Raw genomic sequence first — 18,520 nt, 5'->3', positions numbered from 1 at the left:
CTCTCTGTTCTCATTCTGGGAGGCCTATAATGTGAATGTTGGTGCATTTAATGTTGTCCCAGAAGTCTCTTAGACTGTCTTCATTTCTTTTCATTCTTTTTTCTTTATTCTGCTCCATGGCAGTGATTTCCACCATTCTGTCTTCCAGCTCATTTATCCATTCTTCTGCCTCAGTTATTCTGCTATTGATTCCTTCTAGTGTATTTTTCGTTTCAGTTATTGTATTGTACATCTCTGTCTGGTCTTTAGTTCTTCTATGTCTTTTTTAAACATTTCTTGTATCTTCTCAGTCTGTGCCTCCATTCTTTTCCTGAGATCTTGGAACATCTTCGATATCATTACTCTGAATTCTTTTTCCGGTAGATGGCCTATCTCCACTTCACTTAGTTGTTCTTCTGATGTTTTATCTTGTTCTTTCATCTGGGACATATTCCTTTGCCGTCTCATTTTGTCTAACTTTCTGTGATTGCGGTTTCCATTCCACAAGCTGCAGGATTGTAGTTCTTCTTGCTTCTGCTGTCTGCCCTCTGGTGGATGAGGCTGTCTAAGAGGCTTGTGCAGGCTTCCTGCTTCCTGGCCACTGGTGGGTAGAGCTGGTTCTTGTCCCTCTGGGCAGGGCCATGCTCAGGAAGACTTTAAGCAGCCTGTCTGCTGATGGGTGGGACTGTATTCCCGCCCTGTTCGTTGTTTGGCCTGAGGCGTCCCAGCACTGGAGCCTACAGGCTGTTGGGTGGGGCTAGGTCATTGGGAGGAAATGGCAGCCTCCCTCCAGGAGTGCTCATGCTAATGATTACTCCCCACAACTACTGCTGCCAGTGTCTTTGTACCTGCAGTGAGCCACAGCTCCTCCCCTGCCTCTCCAGGAGACCCTCCAATACTAGCAGGTAGGTCTGGCCCAGTCTCTTATGAGGTCACTGCTATTTTTCCCTGGGTCCTGGTGCACATGAGACCTTGTCTGTGCCCTCCAAGAGTGGAGTTTCTGTTTCCCCAATCCTGTGGAATTCCTGCGATCAAACCCCGCTGGCCTTCAAAACCAGATTCTCTGGGGGCTCCTCCTCCTCTTACCAGGCCCCCACACTGGGAAGGCTGACATGGGGCTCTGGACTTTCAGTCCTGTGGGAGAACTTTTCAGGTATAATTACTTTCTAGTTTGTGGGTCGCCCACCCAGTGGGTATGGGATTTGATTTTATTGCAGTTGTGCCCCTCATACCATCTTGTTGTGGCTTCCTCTTTGTCTTTGGATGTAGGGTATCTCTTTAGGTAGGTTCTGGTGTTTTATTGTCTATGGTTGTTCAGCAGTTAGTTGTGATTTTGGTGTTTTTGTATGAAGGAGTGAGCTCATGTCCTTCCACTCCCCCATCTTGCAACTGTCATCCTGCACCCATTTTTTATTCTAAAAATTTTATAGTTTTACAGACTACATTTTGATCTTTGATTGATTTTGTGTTAAATTTTATATATGGTATGAGGTAGAGGTTTAACTTCATTATTTTGCCTGTGGATATCCAGTTATCCCAGGACGATTTGTTGGAAGACTGTTCTTTCTATTGAATGATCTTGGCTCCCTTGTCAAAATCTAGTTAACCATAGATGCATGGGCTTATTTCTGGACTCTCAATTCCATTGCATTGATATATATGACCGTACATATGCCAGTACCACATGGTCTTGATTACTGTAGCTTTGTAATAAGTTTTAAAACTGAGATGTGTGAGTCCTCCAACTTTATTTTTTTTTTGAGATTGTTCTGGCTATTCTGGATCCTTGCATTTCTATATGAATTTCAGGATCAGATTTCCCATTTCTGCAAAAAAAGAGGAGCTGGAATTTTGATAGGGTTTGTATTGATCCTGTAGGTCAATTTGGAGAGTATTGTGATCTTAACAATAGAGTATATATTTTCTCTATATAAGATTGTGCCATTTGCAAATGGAGATAGTTTTATTTTTTCCTTTCCAATTTGTTGCCATTTGTTTCTTTTTCTTGTGTAATTGCTTTGGCTAGAACCTCCAGCCATGAGAGGTTGAATAGAAGTGATGAGAGCAGACATCCTTGTTTTGCTCCTGAGTTTAGAGGGTTAGCTTTCAGTTTGGCACCATTAAGTATGATGTTAGCTGTGTGCTTTTCCTAAATGCCCATGATCAGGATGAGGAAATTCCCTTCTATTCCTAGTTTGTTGGGAATTTTTATCATGAAAATATGTTGAACTTGTTCAGTTGCCTTTTCTATATCTGTTGGAATAATCTTGTGGATTTTGTCCTTTATTCTATTACTAAGGTGTATTACATTGATTGATTTCAAATGTTGAACCAGGTTTTCCTTTGGGGGATAAATTTCACTTGATCATGGTGTATAAACCTTTTCATATGTTGTTTGATTTGGCTTGCTATTATTTTGCTGAGGATTTAAAAATCTATATTAATAAGGGTTATCCCATAGTTTTTTTGGGTTTTTGTCTTGTGACGTCTTTGGTTTTGGTATCAAGGTATTCAATAATATTGGCCTCTTAAAATGATTTGATAGTGTTCCCTCTCCTTCTATTTTGAGAAGACTTTGTGAGGGATTGGTGTTAATTCTTTCAGTGTTTCGTAGAATTCAACAGTGAAACCATCTGGTTCTAGGTTTTTCTTTGTGGGGAGTGTTTTGTTTTCAATTATTATTATTATTGATCCAGTCTCTTTATTTGTTATAGTTCAATTCATATTTCTACGTTGTTTTTTTTTTTTGAGTTTCAGTCATTTGGGTCTTTCTAGGAATTTGTCCATTTCATCTAGGCTATGTAATTTATTGGCATGCAGTTGTTCATAGTAGCCCCTATTTTATTTCTGGAAGTTCAGTATAATGTCTCTTCTTTCATTTCTAATTTTAGCAATTTGTGTATTCTTTATTTTTTTTTCTTGGCTAATACCACAGTGGTTTGTCAGTTTTGTTGATCTTGTCAAAGAACTAACTTCTGGTTTTACTGATTTTCTCTATTGTTTTTCTCTAGCCTCTGTTTTATTTCTGCTCTAATCCTTATTATTTTCTTCCTTTTGCTTGCTTTGAGTTTGCTTTTCTTTTTCTATGTTCTTTTTTTTTTTTTTTTTTGCGGTACACGGGCCTCTCACTGTTGTGGCCTCTCCCATTGCGGAGCATAGGCTCCAGACACGTAGGCTCAGCGGCCATGGCTCAAGGGCCCAGCCGCTCCGTGGCATGTGGGATCTTCCTGGACCGGGGCACGAACCCATGTCCCCTGCATCGGCAGGCAGACTCTCAACCACAGCGCCACCAGGGAAGCCCCTTTTTTCTAGGTTCTTAAGATGGATGCTTAGGTTATTGATATGAGATATTTCTCTTTTTTTAAATATAAGTTTATACAGCTACAGATTTCCCTCTAAGCACCACCTTAGCTGCATACCATACATTTTGTTTATCATGTTATATGTTCATTTTCATTCATCTCAAAATATTCTTTAATTTCCTTTGTAATTTCCTCTTTGACCCATTGGTTATTTAGAAATATGTTGTTGAATTTCCCCATATATGTGAATTTTCCAAATTTCCTTCTTTTATTCATTTAATTTTATTTCATTGTTGCTGGAGAACATACTTTATATAATTTCAGTCCTTTCAAATTTATTGAGAGTTGTTTTATGGTTTAACATGTGGTATATCCTAGAGCATGCTTCATGTGCACTTGAGAAAAATGTGTATTCTATTATTGTTTGGAGGAGTGTTCTAAAGATGTCTGTTAGGTCCAGTTGCTTTATAGTGTTGTTCAAGTCATCAGCTGTTTCTTCATTGATCATCTAACTGTTCCACCTATTATTGAAAGAGGGATATTAAGTCTTTGTTAGTGTTGAATTGTTATTTCTCCCTTCAGTTCTGTCAGTTTTTGCTGTATTGTTTTTGCTTCATTGGGGTTGTGTCGTTAGATGCAACTGCATTTATAAATGTTATCTTCTTAATGGGTTGATCCTTTTTTCAGTATATAATGTCCTTCTTTATCTCACAGATTTTTGTCTTAATATCTACTTTGTCTCATGTTAGTGTAGCCACTCCAGCTCTTTTCAGATTACTGTTTACATCATATATCTTTTTCCATCCTTTTATTTTCAACCCATTTGTGTCTTTGGATCTAAAGTCTGTCTCTTATAAACAGCATACAGTTGGGTCTTTAAAAAAATTTATTCTGCCTGTCTCTGCTTCTTAGTTGGAGTGTTTAATCCATTAATATTTAACATAATTACCCATAAGGTAGGATTTACATCTGCTACTTTACTATTTTTTTGTATGTTTTATGTGATATTTGTTCCTCTGTTTCTCCAGTACTGCCTTCCTTTGTGTTAAGCAGATATTTCTGGTGCACTATTTTAATTCCCTTAACCTTTCTTTTACTATATATTTTTGATTTATACATAACAGAGTTACAAACAAAAACTACATATTTATATGTCTTCTACATGTACCTATGTTGCTACATTTTCTGGTACCCTTTATTTCTTTATGTGGATTCCAGTTATTATCTAATCCCCTTTTATTTCAGCCTGAAGAGCTCCCTTTAGCATTTCTTACAGGGCATTTTTTTTTAGCCTCACAGTCTAGACCCCACCAAAGGGTGGACACTGATAAATTATCCCACACAATTTAAATTGGGATTAAAGAGAATTGACATCTTAGCAATATTGTATCTTCCTAATACAGGGACACAGTAAGTCTCACCATTTTATTTAGGCTTTTGATTTATCTTGTCGGCATACTGTAATTTTCAGCATGTCAAATATTGGACATATTTTTTTCTTAGATTTGTACCTAAGAATTTCATGGATTTTGGTACTGTTATAAATGGAACTTTTAAGAAATATCAGTTTCCAATTGTTTGTTGCTAATATATAGAAATACAATTGATTTGACCTTGTATCCTTCAACCTTACTAAACTCACTTATTCTAGGATTTCTTTTGTAGATTCTGTGGGATTTCCTATGTAGACTATCATGTCTGTTGTAAGTAGAGACAGTTTTATTTCTCTCTTTCCAATTTCTATGCTTTTTATTACTTTTTCTTACCTTGTTGCACCAGCTAAGGCCTCCCGTATGATACTGAATAGGAATGGCAAAAGCAGATATCCTTGCCTTTTTCCCAGTCTTAGGGGAAAACATTCAGTCTTCCACCAATACTGATACTAGTTGTAGGTTTTTACAGACATAATTTATCACATAGAGATGGTTCCCTTTCATTTCTAGGTTACTGGGTTTTTATCATAAATTAATTTGAATTTTGTGAAATGCTTTTTCTGGGTGTGTCTATTGAGATGGTCATGTGGTTTTTCTTGTATAGCCTATTGATGTGGTGAATTATAGTAATTAATTTTGAATGTTGAACAAGCCTTGTATTACTGGAATAAACTACACTTAGTCCTGATTTGTTTTCCTTTTATATATTGCTGGATTCATTTTGCTAATATTTTTTGGAGTATTTTTGCATCTATATTTATATGCTTGAGTTAATATATAAATAAGTACCAAGTACCAGAAGGACTTTCACTTCTAGTAAATGTACACTATGCAATTTGTAATAACTCTCCGGCTAAAGACAACTAAAAAGCAGTGAAACATGTTCATAAGATGCCATTTATTTTACAGTTAAAAATGTCATTTTAAAAACAAGATAATATTTTTGGATCTGGCATAGAATTCTTTTCTCTTTTTTCGTCTAAAGGTAGACATAAATGCATTAACCTGCAACCTGCAGACTCTAGAGGAAAAGAATAAGCAACTGGCAGATCAAATTGCTTCCCTAGAACTTGAGCAAGCAACTTCTGATTACCATTGGGGGTATTAAAAGTCAGTCTAAAGTAGCAATTAATGACTATGAGTTTTAGAAAACAATCAGAAATCAGGAGATGGGTTTCCTTCTTCTTTTTTTTTTTTTTGATAATTATCACAAGTCTGAATAATGCAGGTTAAATATGTCAGAGAGCCCTATGGTATTCAGACAATAGAGGATTTAGGAAAACAAGAGTTTAAGACAGCCTTTAAATGTCTGCCTACACAGAGGATCTATAATGCTGAAAAGCACCCATATTTCTAACGTTTTAAAATATTTTCTTTTCCATAAATTGTGAGGAACAAACTTGTATTTTTTTTCTCTTTCTGACAGTTCCATCCGTTAGGAAATCAATAGTAAGTTGGATTCCTAAAAGCTATTTGACAAGGTCAATCCATTACAAATAAATGGTAGGAGTCTTAAAACATCGCCAGGTGAAGGAGATTTAAAGAGATGATTGTTATGTTAAACAGCTAATAAGTTTCCCATGTGCTTCTGAATACTTGAGAAAGAATTAGCCATTGCTTCTGTAACATGCAAATCATCTTTCAAAATTCCAAAGAAGGCGCTGATGTGAAGTCTGCCTTAATCCGAAATAAATTCTTTCAAACTCTGTCATAAGCTGCTCATTGCTTCAACTATAAAAAATTACAGAGACTAAATCTAAATCCTGGGACTTCCCTGGTGGTGCAGTGGTTAAGAATCTGCCTGCCAATGCAGGAGTCACGGGTTCGAGCCCTGGTCCAGGAAGATCCCACATGCCACAGAGCAACTAAGCCCGTGCGCCACAACTACTGAGCCTGCGTTCTAGAGCCCGCGGGCCACAACTGCTGAGCCCTCGTGCCACAACTACTGAAGCCCACGTGCCTAGAGCCTGTGCTCTGCAACAAAGAGAAGCCACTGCAATGAGAAGCTCATGCACCCCAATGAAGAGTAGCCCCCGCTCACTGCAACTAGAGAAAGCCCGTGTGTAGCAACGAAGACCCCATACAGCCAAAAATAAATAAATAAAAATTAAAAATATATGTATAAATACTCTTACATTTTCATGGCTTTAGAGCCAGACTATCTGTGTTTCAATTTTGGCTGTGACCTTGGGTGTGATCCTTAACCTCTCGGAGCCTGAGTTTCTTAATCTGTCAAAATGGGGATAATCATACTATTATTAGGAGGTTGTTGAGGTTAAGTAAGTTAATACATGTAAAGCATGTAGAGCATTGCTAACATTTATTGAATTCTTAGTATCTCAACTGTCTCAGAAGAAAGCTTATAAGTTCCTATCAGAGCAGCAAGGTGCATTAGCTCTAATTCCTGGTACTGTCTCAAACCATGCCTCCCTCCCCCAAGATTAAAGATTCATCCATGTCCTTTCCTGTTGGCCAGGCCTCAGCTGGGCTTATCCACCCACCTGGTTTGGGTCTCTCTGGAAGACCATATCTCAGTCTGCATGATTCTTTCATGTCTCTACTGCCAGTGAGCAGGACTGTGGCCTTATCCTATTAGTGACTTTGACGGGTCTTGCAAGTGATTTGCTCAATGTTGATTCTTGCCTGTCCACAGCACCTCTTGATTAAGGTCTCCCAGTGATATCCCATACCTCAATTCCAGCTTATATGTCTATGCATAGAACCTTCTCTGACCAAGCCTGCCTGGAAGTGCTTCACTTGGCTGTATGAGTCTTGAGAGGTTAAGAACTTTTTTTTTTCTTTTTTCAATCCGAGCAATGTTATTAAACCTATTGCCATTCAATGCCGGCAGTATATTTTTGTTCTTTGAGAATTAACACTTGAAATTCTCAATAAAAACTACCCTCCAGTATAACCTCTTACTGATTTTTAGAGATATACATATGAGTGTGTTGTGTATGCCACACCACAGATTTAAATTCAGACCTGGTTACAATACTTGGCTCCATTTACTGTGTGACCTGGGCAAGTTCTTAACCTCTATGGCCTTCAGCGCCAAGGGGATCTCCCCTAACTGTGGGGTTCTACTGTGCATACGCATATCAAAATAGTTACTACATTTCTAACTACTAAGTTAGAAATTGACCTGCATATGTATCTGCCTTCACTCTCTTCTAATGCAAGAAGAGTAGTTACTCATCTGTATACTCTCTTGCCTACCATAGCGCCTAATCCATAATAGGTGTTTAAGAAATGTTGATTCGGTAGAGCACAAAGAGGGTCATGTCTGTCTTACCAGGCTGTGAGGATTAAATGTCATACTGTGAGTAAAGTGCCCCTCACAGGGCCAGCATATACAGTATACTTGTATAAATATCATTTCTTCTTTTTCTCACACTTCCTAATTTTAGGTTTATGTTTGCCATTTCAGACTTTAATGACTGTGTAATTTTTAAAATTTTTTATTGAAATATAGTTGATTTACAATGTTGTGTTAATGTTTGCTGTACAGCAAAGTGATTCGGTTATACTTTTATATTTTTAAATATTCTTTTCCATTGTGGTGTATCACAGGATATTGAATATAGTTCCCTGTGCTATATAGTAGGACCTCGTTGTTTATATATTCTATATATAATAGTTTGCATCTGCTAACCCCAAACTCCCACTCCCTCCCTCCCCCATTCTCCCCTCCCCCTTGGCAACCACAAGTCTGTTTGCTATGAATGATGGTGTAATTTAAGTCCGTTACCACAGGCAGGCATGCAGGGAAATGCAATGAGAAAAGATCCAAATGTGAAAAAGTTATTATTCCTGGATTCAAGTTAAATGACTATTTGCCCCACTTCTCATTTGTATTTTAAACACACATTTTCAAATGGTAGCACCAGACAGAAGTAGAATTAGTTGCATACACAACTAGGATTATAATGACTTGAAATTAAACAATGTATTAAATGTAGTATTTCTCAAAACTAGGGTGGCATTCAGTCAGTGTATACTTGTGAGGGTGACAGAGTTGGTTCCATTTGCGGGGGCCTATGTCATACTGGTTGTTAAACATTTTGAATAAAATTCCTACTTAACAATCTACTTATAAAACAGCTTTACCAAGATGCTACTATCTCTTGGTTTTATGTATCCTTCTAACAGCTTCTGCTAACTTTTAGAGCTTACCCAGATGTTTAAAATTATTTTAGAAATCACTTTGTGGCTTACTGTTGATCCTTGTCAACCTACCTTTCATATCTTAAGATAATTCTTTCTGTGTTAGCTTCCTGCTTTTCCAAGGAGTGATGTTTTTGTGCTTGAGTTAAAATGTATATTCTAACCATTAGTATTTTTCTTTGTATGCTGTTTCTCAGGTGATACTCCAGTTTCTGTTTTGCTCTGTATATTAATAATCTTTATAGTATATTGCCAAGATTATTTAAGCAAAGGTTACATTGAGTTCTGCATTCCACAACTCAGAATCTGAGATATTCACTCATTTAAGTGGTCTCTCTCTAATTTCTGGTGTTCCATCAATTTTCTTAAGTACAGGGCCTATTTAAATAATCTGAAAACAGTAATTTAAGTTACTGCCTTACCATCTACTTTCCTTTAGCAACTGGAACAATTTATTTTTGTTTGTCATAAATTTAAATAAGTGATTTTGTGTCAAACAGTATCACATTTTGGTTTTTCTTAGTTTTCACTTATCAGTGCATTAGTGTTTTCTTTGGTGGCAAAAAGGGGAAATTATTTTAAAAGTGTATTTGAAAGAGTAATAGAATTCTTTATGCCTTTGCCTAAAAGAGGGAATTTTATTGAGGAAAAAAGTGCCATTATTTGAAAAATTCTTGGACACATTTTATAAGAGACCCAGACTATCCAAGTTATTTAAAAAAATAAAAAGGCTTCCACATTCCAAGAAGGCAAGCAAAGTTATTTTTGAGTGTTTTTATTTGTAATAGCTAGCATATTTTTGGTTAAATCTGGCTCTTGACTTTTTATAAGCTATACCTACATTTTGCAACACATTGGGCACTTTGATTTATAGGACTTGGAACTGAATTTTAAATTTTAAATAATTCAGCTTTTATGGTTATGGTGTAGCTTTGTTTTTGTAGCATTATTGGCCATCCTTGTGATATATTTTCCGCTGAAGGCTTGATCAAAACATAATCCCAAATGTTGCGTTCATGGGATGATTTTACATCATAGTTTCCAAAATGAAAAATATTGTGGTAAAGGAGGACTGTATGTCTTCCACAGACAGAAAATTGATGACTAATGTTATGATAATATATTATTACTAGCCTCCTATTTATTGATAGCAGTCTACATTTTCCTTAGGTTATTTTGAAACCAATACTTTATTGGCCTGAATGCTTTAAAAAAATATTTTCCTTTGCTTTAGTGGGAGCAACACACAACGATTAAAAGTGAATGGACCTAGCGTCTGTCATACAGAGTGAAGTAAGTCAGGAAGAGAAAGACAAATACCATATACTAACACATATATATGGAATCTAAAAAAAAAAAAAAAAAATGGTACTGATGAACCTAGTTGCAAGACAGGAATAAAGATGTAGACATAGAGGGACTTCCCTGGTGGCTCAGTGGTTGAGAATCTGCCTGCCAATGCGGGGGACACAGGTTCGAGCTCTGGTCTGGGAAGGTCCCACATGCCGCGGAGCAGCTGGGCCCTGTTCTGGAGCCTGCAAGCCACAACTGCTGAGCCCGTGTGCCACAGCTGCTGAGGCCTGCGTGCCTGGAGCCTGTGCTCTGCAACGGGAGAGGCCACCACAATGAGAGGCCCGCGCACCGCAAGGAAGAGTGGCCCCCACTCAGCGCAACTAGAGAAAGCCCGCGCGCAGCAGTGAAGAGCCAACTCAGCCAAAATAAATAAATAAATAAATAAATAAATTAGTTCCTTTAAAGAAAAATGCAGACATAGACAATGGACTTGAGGACACAGGGTGGGAGGGGGAAGCTGGGGCAAAGTGAGAGTAGCATCGACATATATACACTACCGAATGTAAAATAGCTGGTGGGAAAACAGCAGCATAGCACAGGGAGATCAGCTCGGTGGTTTGCGATGACCTAGAGGGGTGGGTTAGGGAGGGTGGGAGGGAGGCTCAAGAGGGAGGGGATATGGGGACATATGTATGCATATGGCTGATTCAGTTTGTTGTACTAACACAGAAACTAACACAGTATTGTGAAGCAATTATACTCCAATAAAGATCTATTTAAAAAAACTTTTTTTGAAAAAGTGAAACTTTAAAAAACCGGAAGTATGAATATGTATAAGTAAGTATGAAATAAATATTGATCTGATAGGACAAATGCCTAGATAGCCATAATAGTTAATTACCCACTGATCTAATATTGGGTTTAAATTTTAAAATGAATGTGCATAATTTTACAGTGGGACTAATCACTACTTATAATTTTTCCATAGGTTTTTATCGAGTCTAGAATGTCTAAAATGGCTTAATTCTTCTAGCCAAGACAACTACCAAGGAGAAAACAATGCTCCAGATTAATGTGACCTCTTAAGAGAATATATGCTATCATGAAAATATTTTGAACAGAGGAAGAAATGAGTTACATGTTATACAGTAATCTAGTTTGGAATGTGTTTTTACTTTTATTTGGAAAATATTCACAATATTTAAAATGAAATAAAGTGCACTACAAAGAGATGAGTAAAGAATAGCTGTAACAGTGTTGGAGATAGTGAGGAATGTCTCTTGTGTAAATTAATATCCCAACATACATGGTTTCATCTTTACAGACTAGCCCAAAGTTGAATATAAAACAAAAATCTAAATTCTTTGGCTTTAAATGCTGAAAAGGCCCTTTTGTTCTGTTATTCACAAATTAAGCAAATGTAAACCAGAAATAGTGATTATGTCAACTTAGGATATTTACCAACATTATTAAGACTTTGAACTTAAAATTTACTGGAAATGACCCATAGTGCAGCTGGTTGGCCTACGTGATTAAGAATTCGTGTTCTTAGTCACATCTGCTTGTGTGTGTATTATTCCTACAATGGACTTATGAAGATGATTCTGACATATGGCAAATATCAGTATTTCCTGTTATTAAGATGTAACACTGAAATTGATTATGGAAGGTGAAAACTTCTATATTCAGTCACTAATAGTGTTCCTGAAGTACCAGTAAGGTTCAAAATTTAATCAAGGGAAAACTATTTTATAGTTACTTCCTCTGACAAAGTCTGAGGAAAAAAAAATAACTCATTATTAAAGGCTGTTTGAATGATTAAATACGTAATTTCATGAAATATAGAGACTTCAGTAATGTTTGTCCTAGATAACATTGTGTTGAGTACTTGATCGAACAATGTTGGAGTTTCCGACAAACATTTCTTTTGGTTTTTTTCAGTTTTTTTTTTTCTTTTTTTACTGCCTTTTACTATGGTAACTGAGATGTCTGCTATTGACCAAATGGTTGTGATCATTTGTAGCTCCCATTGTCTTAAATAACTACAATCATCCCTCAGTAACTGTGGGGGATTGGTTCCAGGACCCTCCAGATACCAAAATCTGTGGATGCTCAAGTCCCTTATATAAAATGGTGTGATATTTGCATATAATCTATGCACATCCTTCCATATACTTTAAATCATCTCTAGATTACTTATAATACCTAACACAATGTAATGCTATTTAAATAGTTGTCAGTTGCCCATGTGTGGCAAATTCAAGTTTTGCTTTTTGGAACTTACTGGAAATTTATTTTTCCTGAATATTTTTGATCCACAGTTGGTTTAACCAGTGGATGTGGAACCTGTGGATACAGAGGGCCGACCGCATATAATCCACAAATTGCATATCTGCAACCACTGATAAAACCACCCCACATCTGGGTTAGGTTGCAACTACAAAGGAATACTTGACATAGCAAAAAGAGAATTAGGAAACAAAGAACAACTGTGAGTCCTAAGGCACTCATATTTTCATTAGCAGTCTCTCTACATGTTTCATATTACACTATGATCAGCTGTCTAAAGACAGACTAAGAGGTAGCAATAGCAAATAAATATGAATCCTGGATTCATTACTTTAGAAATAGTAAGGGTATAAATACTTGTTTAAGAAAGAAAATGATTATTCATTCTATGCCTAGAGGTACTGATACCTGTGTTTGCTTTATCAGCTTGCCCAACAGCAGGTGGAAAATGTCTTGGGAAAAATTACTGAGAGTAAAAATAAACTGGCCTATGAAAAGGGAAGACTACAGGTAATGAGATTTCATTTTTTGATTTTTGTTTTCTAATTTTTTAATGCCAGTTGTCAAGCTAAATTTTGCTGGATTTTGAGAGGACTTAGCTCTGTCATTTACTAATTCGATAACTTTGGACAAGTTTTTAAGCCTCCCTAAGTTTGGTCCCTCATTCAAATCCAGGTGACTTCTATCTACACACCTATAATATAATACTGAAACCTAAAATTGTGAAGCCAAGGCTCATTCTGTGACAGTATAAAACTTTATTATAATTATTTTATGCATGGTCATTTGCTGCCAATGTAGAAAGCCTATGTTCTCTCTCTCTTTATTGAAGTATAGATGATTTACAGTATTACATTAGTTTCAGGTGTACAACAGAGTGACTCAATAGTTTATAGATCATATTCCATTTAAAGTTATTATAAAATATTGGCTATATTCCCTGTACTGAACAATCAGTCCTTGTAGCGTATTTATTTTATACATACTAGTTTGTACCTCTTAATCCCCTACCCCTGTTTTGCCCCTCCCACCTTCCTTCCCCCCACTGATAACCAGTAGTTTATTCTCTATTTCTGTGGGTCTGTCTCTGTTTTGTTATTTTCATTGCTTTGTTTTATTCTTTAGATTCCACATATAAGTGTTAACATATAATATTTGTCTTTCTTTGTCTGACTTATTTCACTAAGTACAATACCTTTCAGGTCCATCCATGTTGTTGCAAATGGCAAGATTTCATTCCTTTTTATGGCTGAATAATATTCTCTCTCTCTCTCTCTCTCTATATATATATATATATCTGTGTGTGTGTATATATACATACACATATGTATATATATATATAGAGAGAGAGAATATATATATATATATTCCCACATCTTCTTTATCCAGTCATCTGTTGATAGACTCTTAGGTTGATTCCATATCTTGGCTATTGTAAATAATGCTGCTATGAACGTTGGTTTTTTTTCCCCCCCTAAAATAATGGGTTTATTGACATATAATTCACGTTTAAAGTGTACAATTTAGTGGTTTATAGTACATTCACAAAGTTGTGGAATCATTACCACTGTCTAATGCCAGAACATTTTCATCGTGACAAAAAGAAACCCTGTACCCACTAGCAGTCATTCCCCATTCTCACCTTCCCCTAGCCTCTGCCAACCACTAATTTACTCTCTGTCTCTGTAGATTTTCCTATTCAGGATGATGTTTAACTTTTTGAAGTGTAAAAAAGAATTCTTTTTTTTTTTTTTAACCACCCCCCCCAGCTGCTTTCCCCCCTTGGTGTCCATATGTTTGTTCTCTACATCTGTGTCTCTGTTCCTGCCCTGCAAACTGGTTCATCTGTACCATTTTTCTAGGTTCCACATATATGTGTTAATATACGGTATTTGCTTTTCTCTTTCTGACTTACTTCACTCTGTATGACAGTCTCTAGGTCCATCCACATCTCTGCGAATGACCCAATTTCATTCCTTTTTATGGCTGAGTAATATTCCATTGTATATATGTGCCACATCTTTATCCATTCGTCTGTCGATGGGCATTTAGGTTGCTTCCATGACCTGGCTATTGTAAATAGTGCTGCAAGGAACATTGGGGTGCATGTGTCTTTTTGAATTATGGTTTTCTCTGGGTATATGCCCAGTAGTGGGATTGCTGGATCACCTGGTAATTTTTAGCTTTTTTAAGGAACCACCATACTGTTCTCCACAGTGGCTGTATCAATTTACATTCCCACCAACAGTGCAAGAGGGTTCCCTTTTACCACACCCTCTCCAGCATTTGTTGTTTGTAGATTTTCTGATGATGCCCATTCTAACTGGTGTGAGGTGATATGTCATTGTAGTTTTGATTTGCATTTCTCTAATAATTAGTGATGTTGAGCAGCTTTTCATGTGCTTCTTGGCCATCTGTGTCTTCTTTGGAGAAATGTCTATTTAGTTCTTCTGCCCATTTTTGGATTGGGTTGTTTGTTTTTTTAATATTGAGCTGCATGAGCTATTTATATATTTTGGAGATTAGTCCTTTGTCTGTTGATTTGTTCTCCCATTTTGAGGGTTGTCTTTTCTTCTTTATGGTTTACTTTGCAGTGCAAAAGCTTTTAAGTTTCATTAGGTCCCATTTGTTTATTTTTGTTTTTATTTCCATTTCTCTAGGAGGTGGGTCAAAAAAGATCTTGCTGCGATTTATGTCAAAGAGTGTTCTGCCTAGGTTTTCCTGTAAGAGTTTTATAGTGTCCGGTCTTACATTTAGGTCTCGAATCCATTTTGAGTTTATTTTTGTGTATGGTGTTAGGGAGTGTTCTAAGTTCATTCTTTTACATATAGCTGTCCAGTTTTACCAGCACCACTTATTGAAGAGACTGTCTTTTCTCCATTGTATATCTTTGCCTCCTTTGTGATAGATTAGTTGACCATAGGTGCATGGGTTTATCTCTGGGCTTTCTATCTTGTTCCATTGATCTATATTTCTGTTTTTGTGCCAGTACCATATTGTCTTGATTACTGTAGCTTTGTAGTATAGTCTGAAGTCAGGGAGTCTGATTCCTCCACTTCCGCTTTTTTCCCTCAAGACTGCTTTGGCTATTCGGGGTCTTTTGTGTCTCCATACAAATTTTAAGATTTTTTGTTCTAGTTCTGTAAAAAATGCCATTGGTAATTTGATAGGGATTGCATTGAATCTGTAGATTGCTTTGGGTAGTAGAGTCATTTTCACAATATTGATTCTTCCAATCCAAGAACATGGTATATCTCTCCACCTGTTGGTATCATCTTTAATTTCTTTCATCAGTGTCTTAATAGTTTTCTGCATACAGGTCTTTTGTCTCCCTAGGTAGGTTTATTCCTAGGTATTTTATTTTTTTTGTTGCAGTGGTAAATGGGAGTGTTTCCTTAATTTCTCTTTCAGATTTTTCATCATTAGTATATAGGAATGCAAGAGATTTCTGTGCATTAATTTTGTATCCTGCAACTTCACCGAATTCATTGATTAGCTCTAGTAGTTTTCTGGCGGCATCTTTAGGATTCTCTATATATAGTATCATGTCATCTGCAAACAGTGACAGCTTTACTTCTTCTTTTCCAATTTGTATTCCTTTTATTTCTTTTTCTTCTCTGATTGCTGTGGCTAGGACTTCCAAAACTACATTGAATAATAATGGTGAGGGTGGATATCCTTGTTCCTGATCTTAGAGGAAATGCTTTCAGTTTTTCACCATTGAGAATGATGTTTGCTGTGGGTTTGTCATATATGGCTTTTATTTTGTTGAGGTAGGTTCCCTCTGTGCCCACTTTCTGAAGAGTTTTTATCATAAATGGGTGTTGAATTTTGTCAGAAGCTTTTTCTGCATCTATTGAGATGATCATATGGTTTTTATTCTTCAAATTTCTACTATGGTGTATCACGTTGATTGATTTGCATATGTTGAAGAATCCTTGCATCCCTGGGATAAATCCCACTTGATCATGGTGTATGATTCTTTTAATGTGTTGTTGGATTCTGTTTGCTAGTACTTTGTTGAGGATTTTTGCATCTATATTCATCAGTGATATTGGTCTGTAATTTTCTTTTTTCGTAGTATCTTTGTCTGGTTTTGATATCAGGGTGATGGTGGCCTCATAGAATGAGTTTGGGAGTGTTCCTTCCTCTGCAATTTTTGGAAGAGTTTGAGAAGGATGGGCGTTAGCTCTTCTCTACATGTTTGATAGAATTCACCTGTTAAGCCATCTGGTCCTGGACTTTTGTTTGTTGGAAGATTTTTAATCACAGTTTCAATTTCATTACTTGTGATTGGTCTGTTCATATTTTCTATTTCTTCCTGGTTCGGACTTGGAAGGTTATACCTTTCGAAGAATGTGTCCATTTCTTCCAGGTTGTCCATTTTATTGGCATAGAGTTGCTTGTAGTAGTCTCTTAGGATACTTTGTATTTCTGCGGTGTCTGTTGTAACTTATCCTTTTTCATTTCTAATCTTATTGATTTGAGTCCTCTCCCTCCTTTTCTTGATGAGTCTCGCTAATGGTTTATCAATTTTGTTTATCTTCTCAAAGAACCAGCTTTTAGTTTTATTGATCTTTGCTGTTGTTTTCTTTGTTTCTATTTCATTTATTTCTGCTGTGGATCTTCATGATTTCTTTCCTTCTGCTAACTTTGGGTTTTGTTTGTTGTTCTTTCTCTAGTTCCTTTAGGTGTAAGGTTACATTGTTTATTTGAGATGTTTCTTGTTTCTTGAGGTAGGATTGTATTACTATAAACTTCCCTCTTAGAACTGCTTTTGCTGCATCCCATAGGTTTTGGATCGTCGTGTTTTCATTGTCATTTTCTCTAGGTATTTTTTGATTTCCTCTTTGATTTCTTCAGTGATCTCTCTTGGCTATTTCGTAACGTATTGTTTAGCCTCCATGTGTTTGTGTTTTTTATGTATTTTTCCCTGTAATTGATGTGTAATCTCATAGCGTTTTGCTCAGAAAAGATGCTTGATATTATTTCAATTTTCTTAAATTTACTGAGGCTTGATTTGTGAACCAAGATGTGATCTATCCTGAAGAATGTTCCATGCGCATTTGAGAAGAAAGTGTAATCTGCTGTTTTTGGATCGAATGTCCTATAAATATCAATTACATCTATCTGGTCTATTGTGTCATTTAATGCTTGTGTTTCCTTATTAATTTTCTGTTTGGATGATCTGTCCATTGGTGTAAGTGAGATGTTAAAGTCCCCCACTATTATTGAACATTGGGGTTTTTGAATTAGTATTTTCATTTTCTCCAGATATATACTTGGGAGAAATTGCTGGATTATATGGTAGTTCTGTTTTTAGTTTTTTGAGGAACCTCCATACTTTTTTCCACATGGCTGCAACAATTTACATTCCCACCAGCATTGCACTAGGGTTCTCTTTTCTCCACATCCTTGCCAACATTTGTTATTTGTGGCCTTTTTGATGAAAGCCGTTCTGACAGGTGTGAGGCGATATCTCATTGTGGTTTTGATTTGCATTTCCCTGATGATAAGCAATGTTGAGCATCTTTTCATGTGCGTGTTGGCCCTCTGTACATCTTCTTTGAAGAAATGTGTATTCAGGTTTTCTGACCATTTTTTTAATTGGGGTGTTTGGGTTTTTTGATATTGAGTTGTATGAGCTGTTTATATAGTTTGGATATTAAACCCTTATGAGTCATTACATTTGCAAACATTTTCTTCCACTCAGTAGGTTGTCTTTTCATTTTGCCAATGGTTTTCTTTGCTGTGCAAAAGCTTTTAAGCTTAATTAGGTCCCATTTGTTTTATTTTTGCTTTTGTTTCCTTTGCCTTAGGAGACAGAACCAAAGAAAGATTGCTACAATGTATGTCAAAGAGTGTTCTGTGTTTTCTTCTAGGAGTTTTGTGGTTTCAGGTCTTACATTCAAGTCTTTAATCCATTTGAAGTTAATTTTTGTAAATGGTATAAGTTAGTGGTCCATTTTCTTTCTTTGGCAACTGCCTGTCCAATTTCCCCAACACAGTTTATTGAAGAGACTACCTTTTTCCCATTGTATATTCTTGGTTCCTTTG

General features: G+C 36.4%; 1 protein-coding gene across 4 annotated transcripts in view; it reads left to right on the top strand.

The window, feature by feature from the left end:
- CCDC150 (coiled-coil domain containing 150) overlaps positions 1 to 18,520 on the top strand; it is a 75,036-nt gene that overhangs the window by 19,642 nt on the left and 36,874 nt on the right. For 2 of the 4 annotated variants that reach the window (XM_029225435.1, XM_029225433.1), the window contains exon 7: positions 12,890 to 12,973. The exons of the other annotated variants lie outside the window; for them this stretch is intronic. In XM_029225435.1, coding sequence (XP_029081268.1) covers positions 12,890 to 12,973 — 84 coding nt within the window. The remainder of the gene's footprint in view (positions 1 to 12,889; positions 12,974 to 18,520) is intronic. 4 annotated transcript variants of the gene reach the window in all.

Source organism: Monodon monoceros, unplaced genomic scaffold, assembly GCF_005190385.1.
Source record: "Monodon monoceros isolate NGI ecotype Baffin Bay Population unplaced genomic scaffold, NGI_Narwhal_1 Super_Scaffold_16, whole genome shotgun sequence".
Classification (NCBI taxonomy): domain Eukaryota; kingdom Metazoa; phylum Chordata; class Mammalia; order Artiodactyla; family Monodontidae; genus Monodon; species Monodon monoceros.
This window is presented reverse-complemented; position numbering and strand designations above follow the sequence as displayed.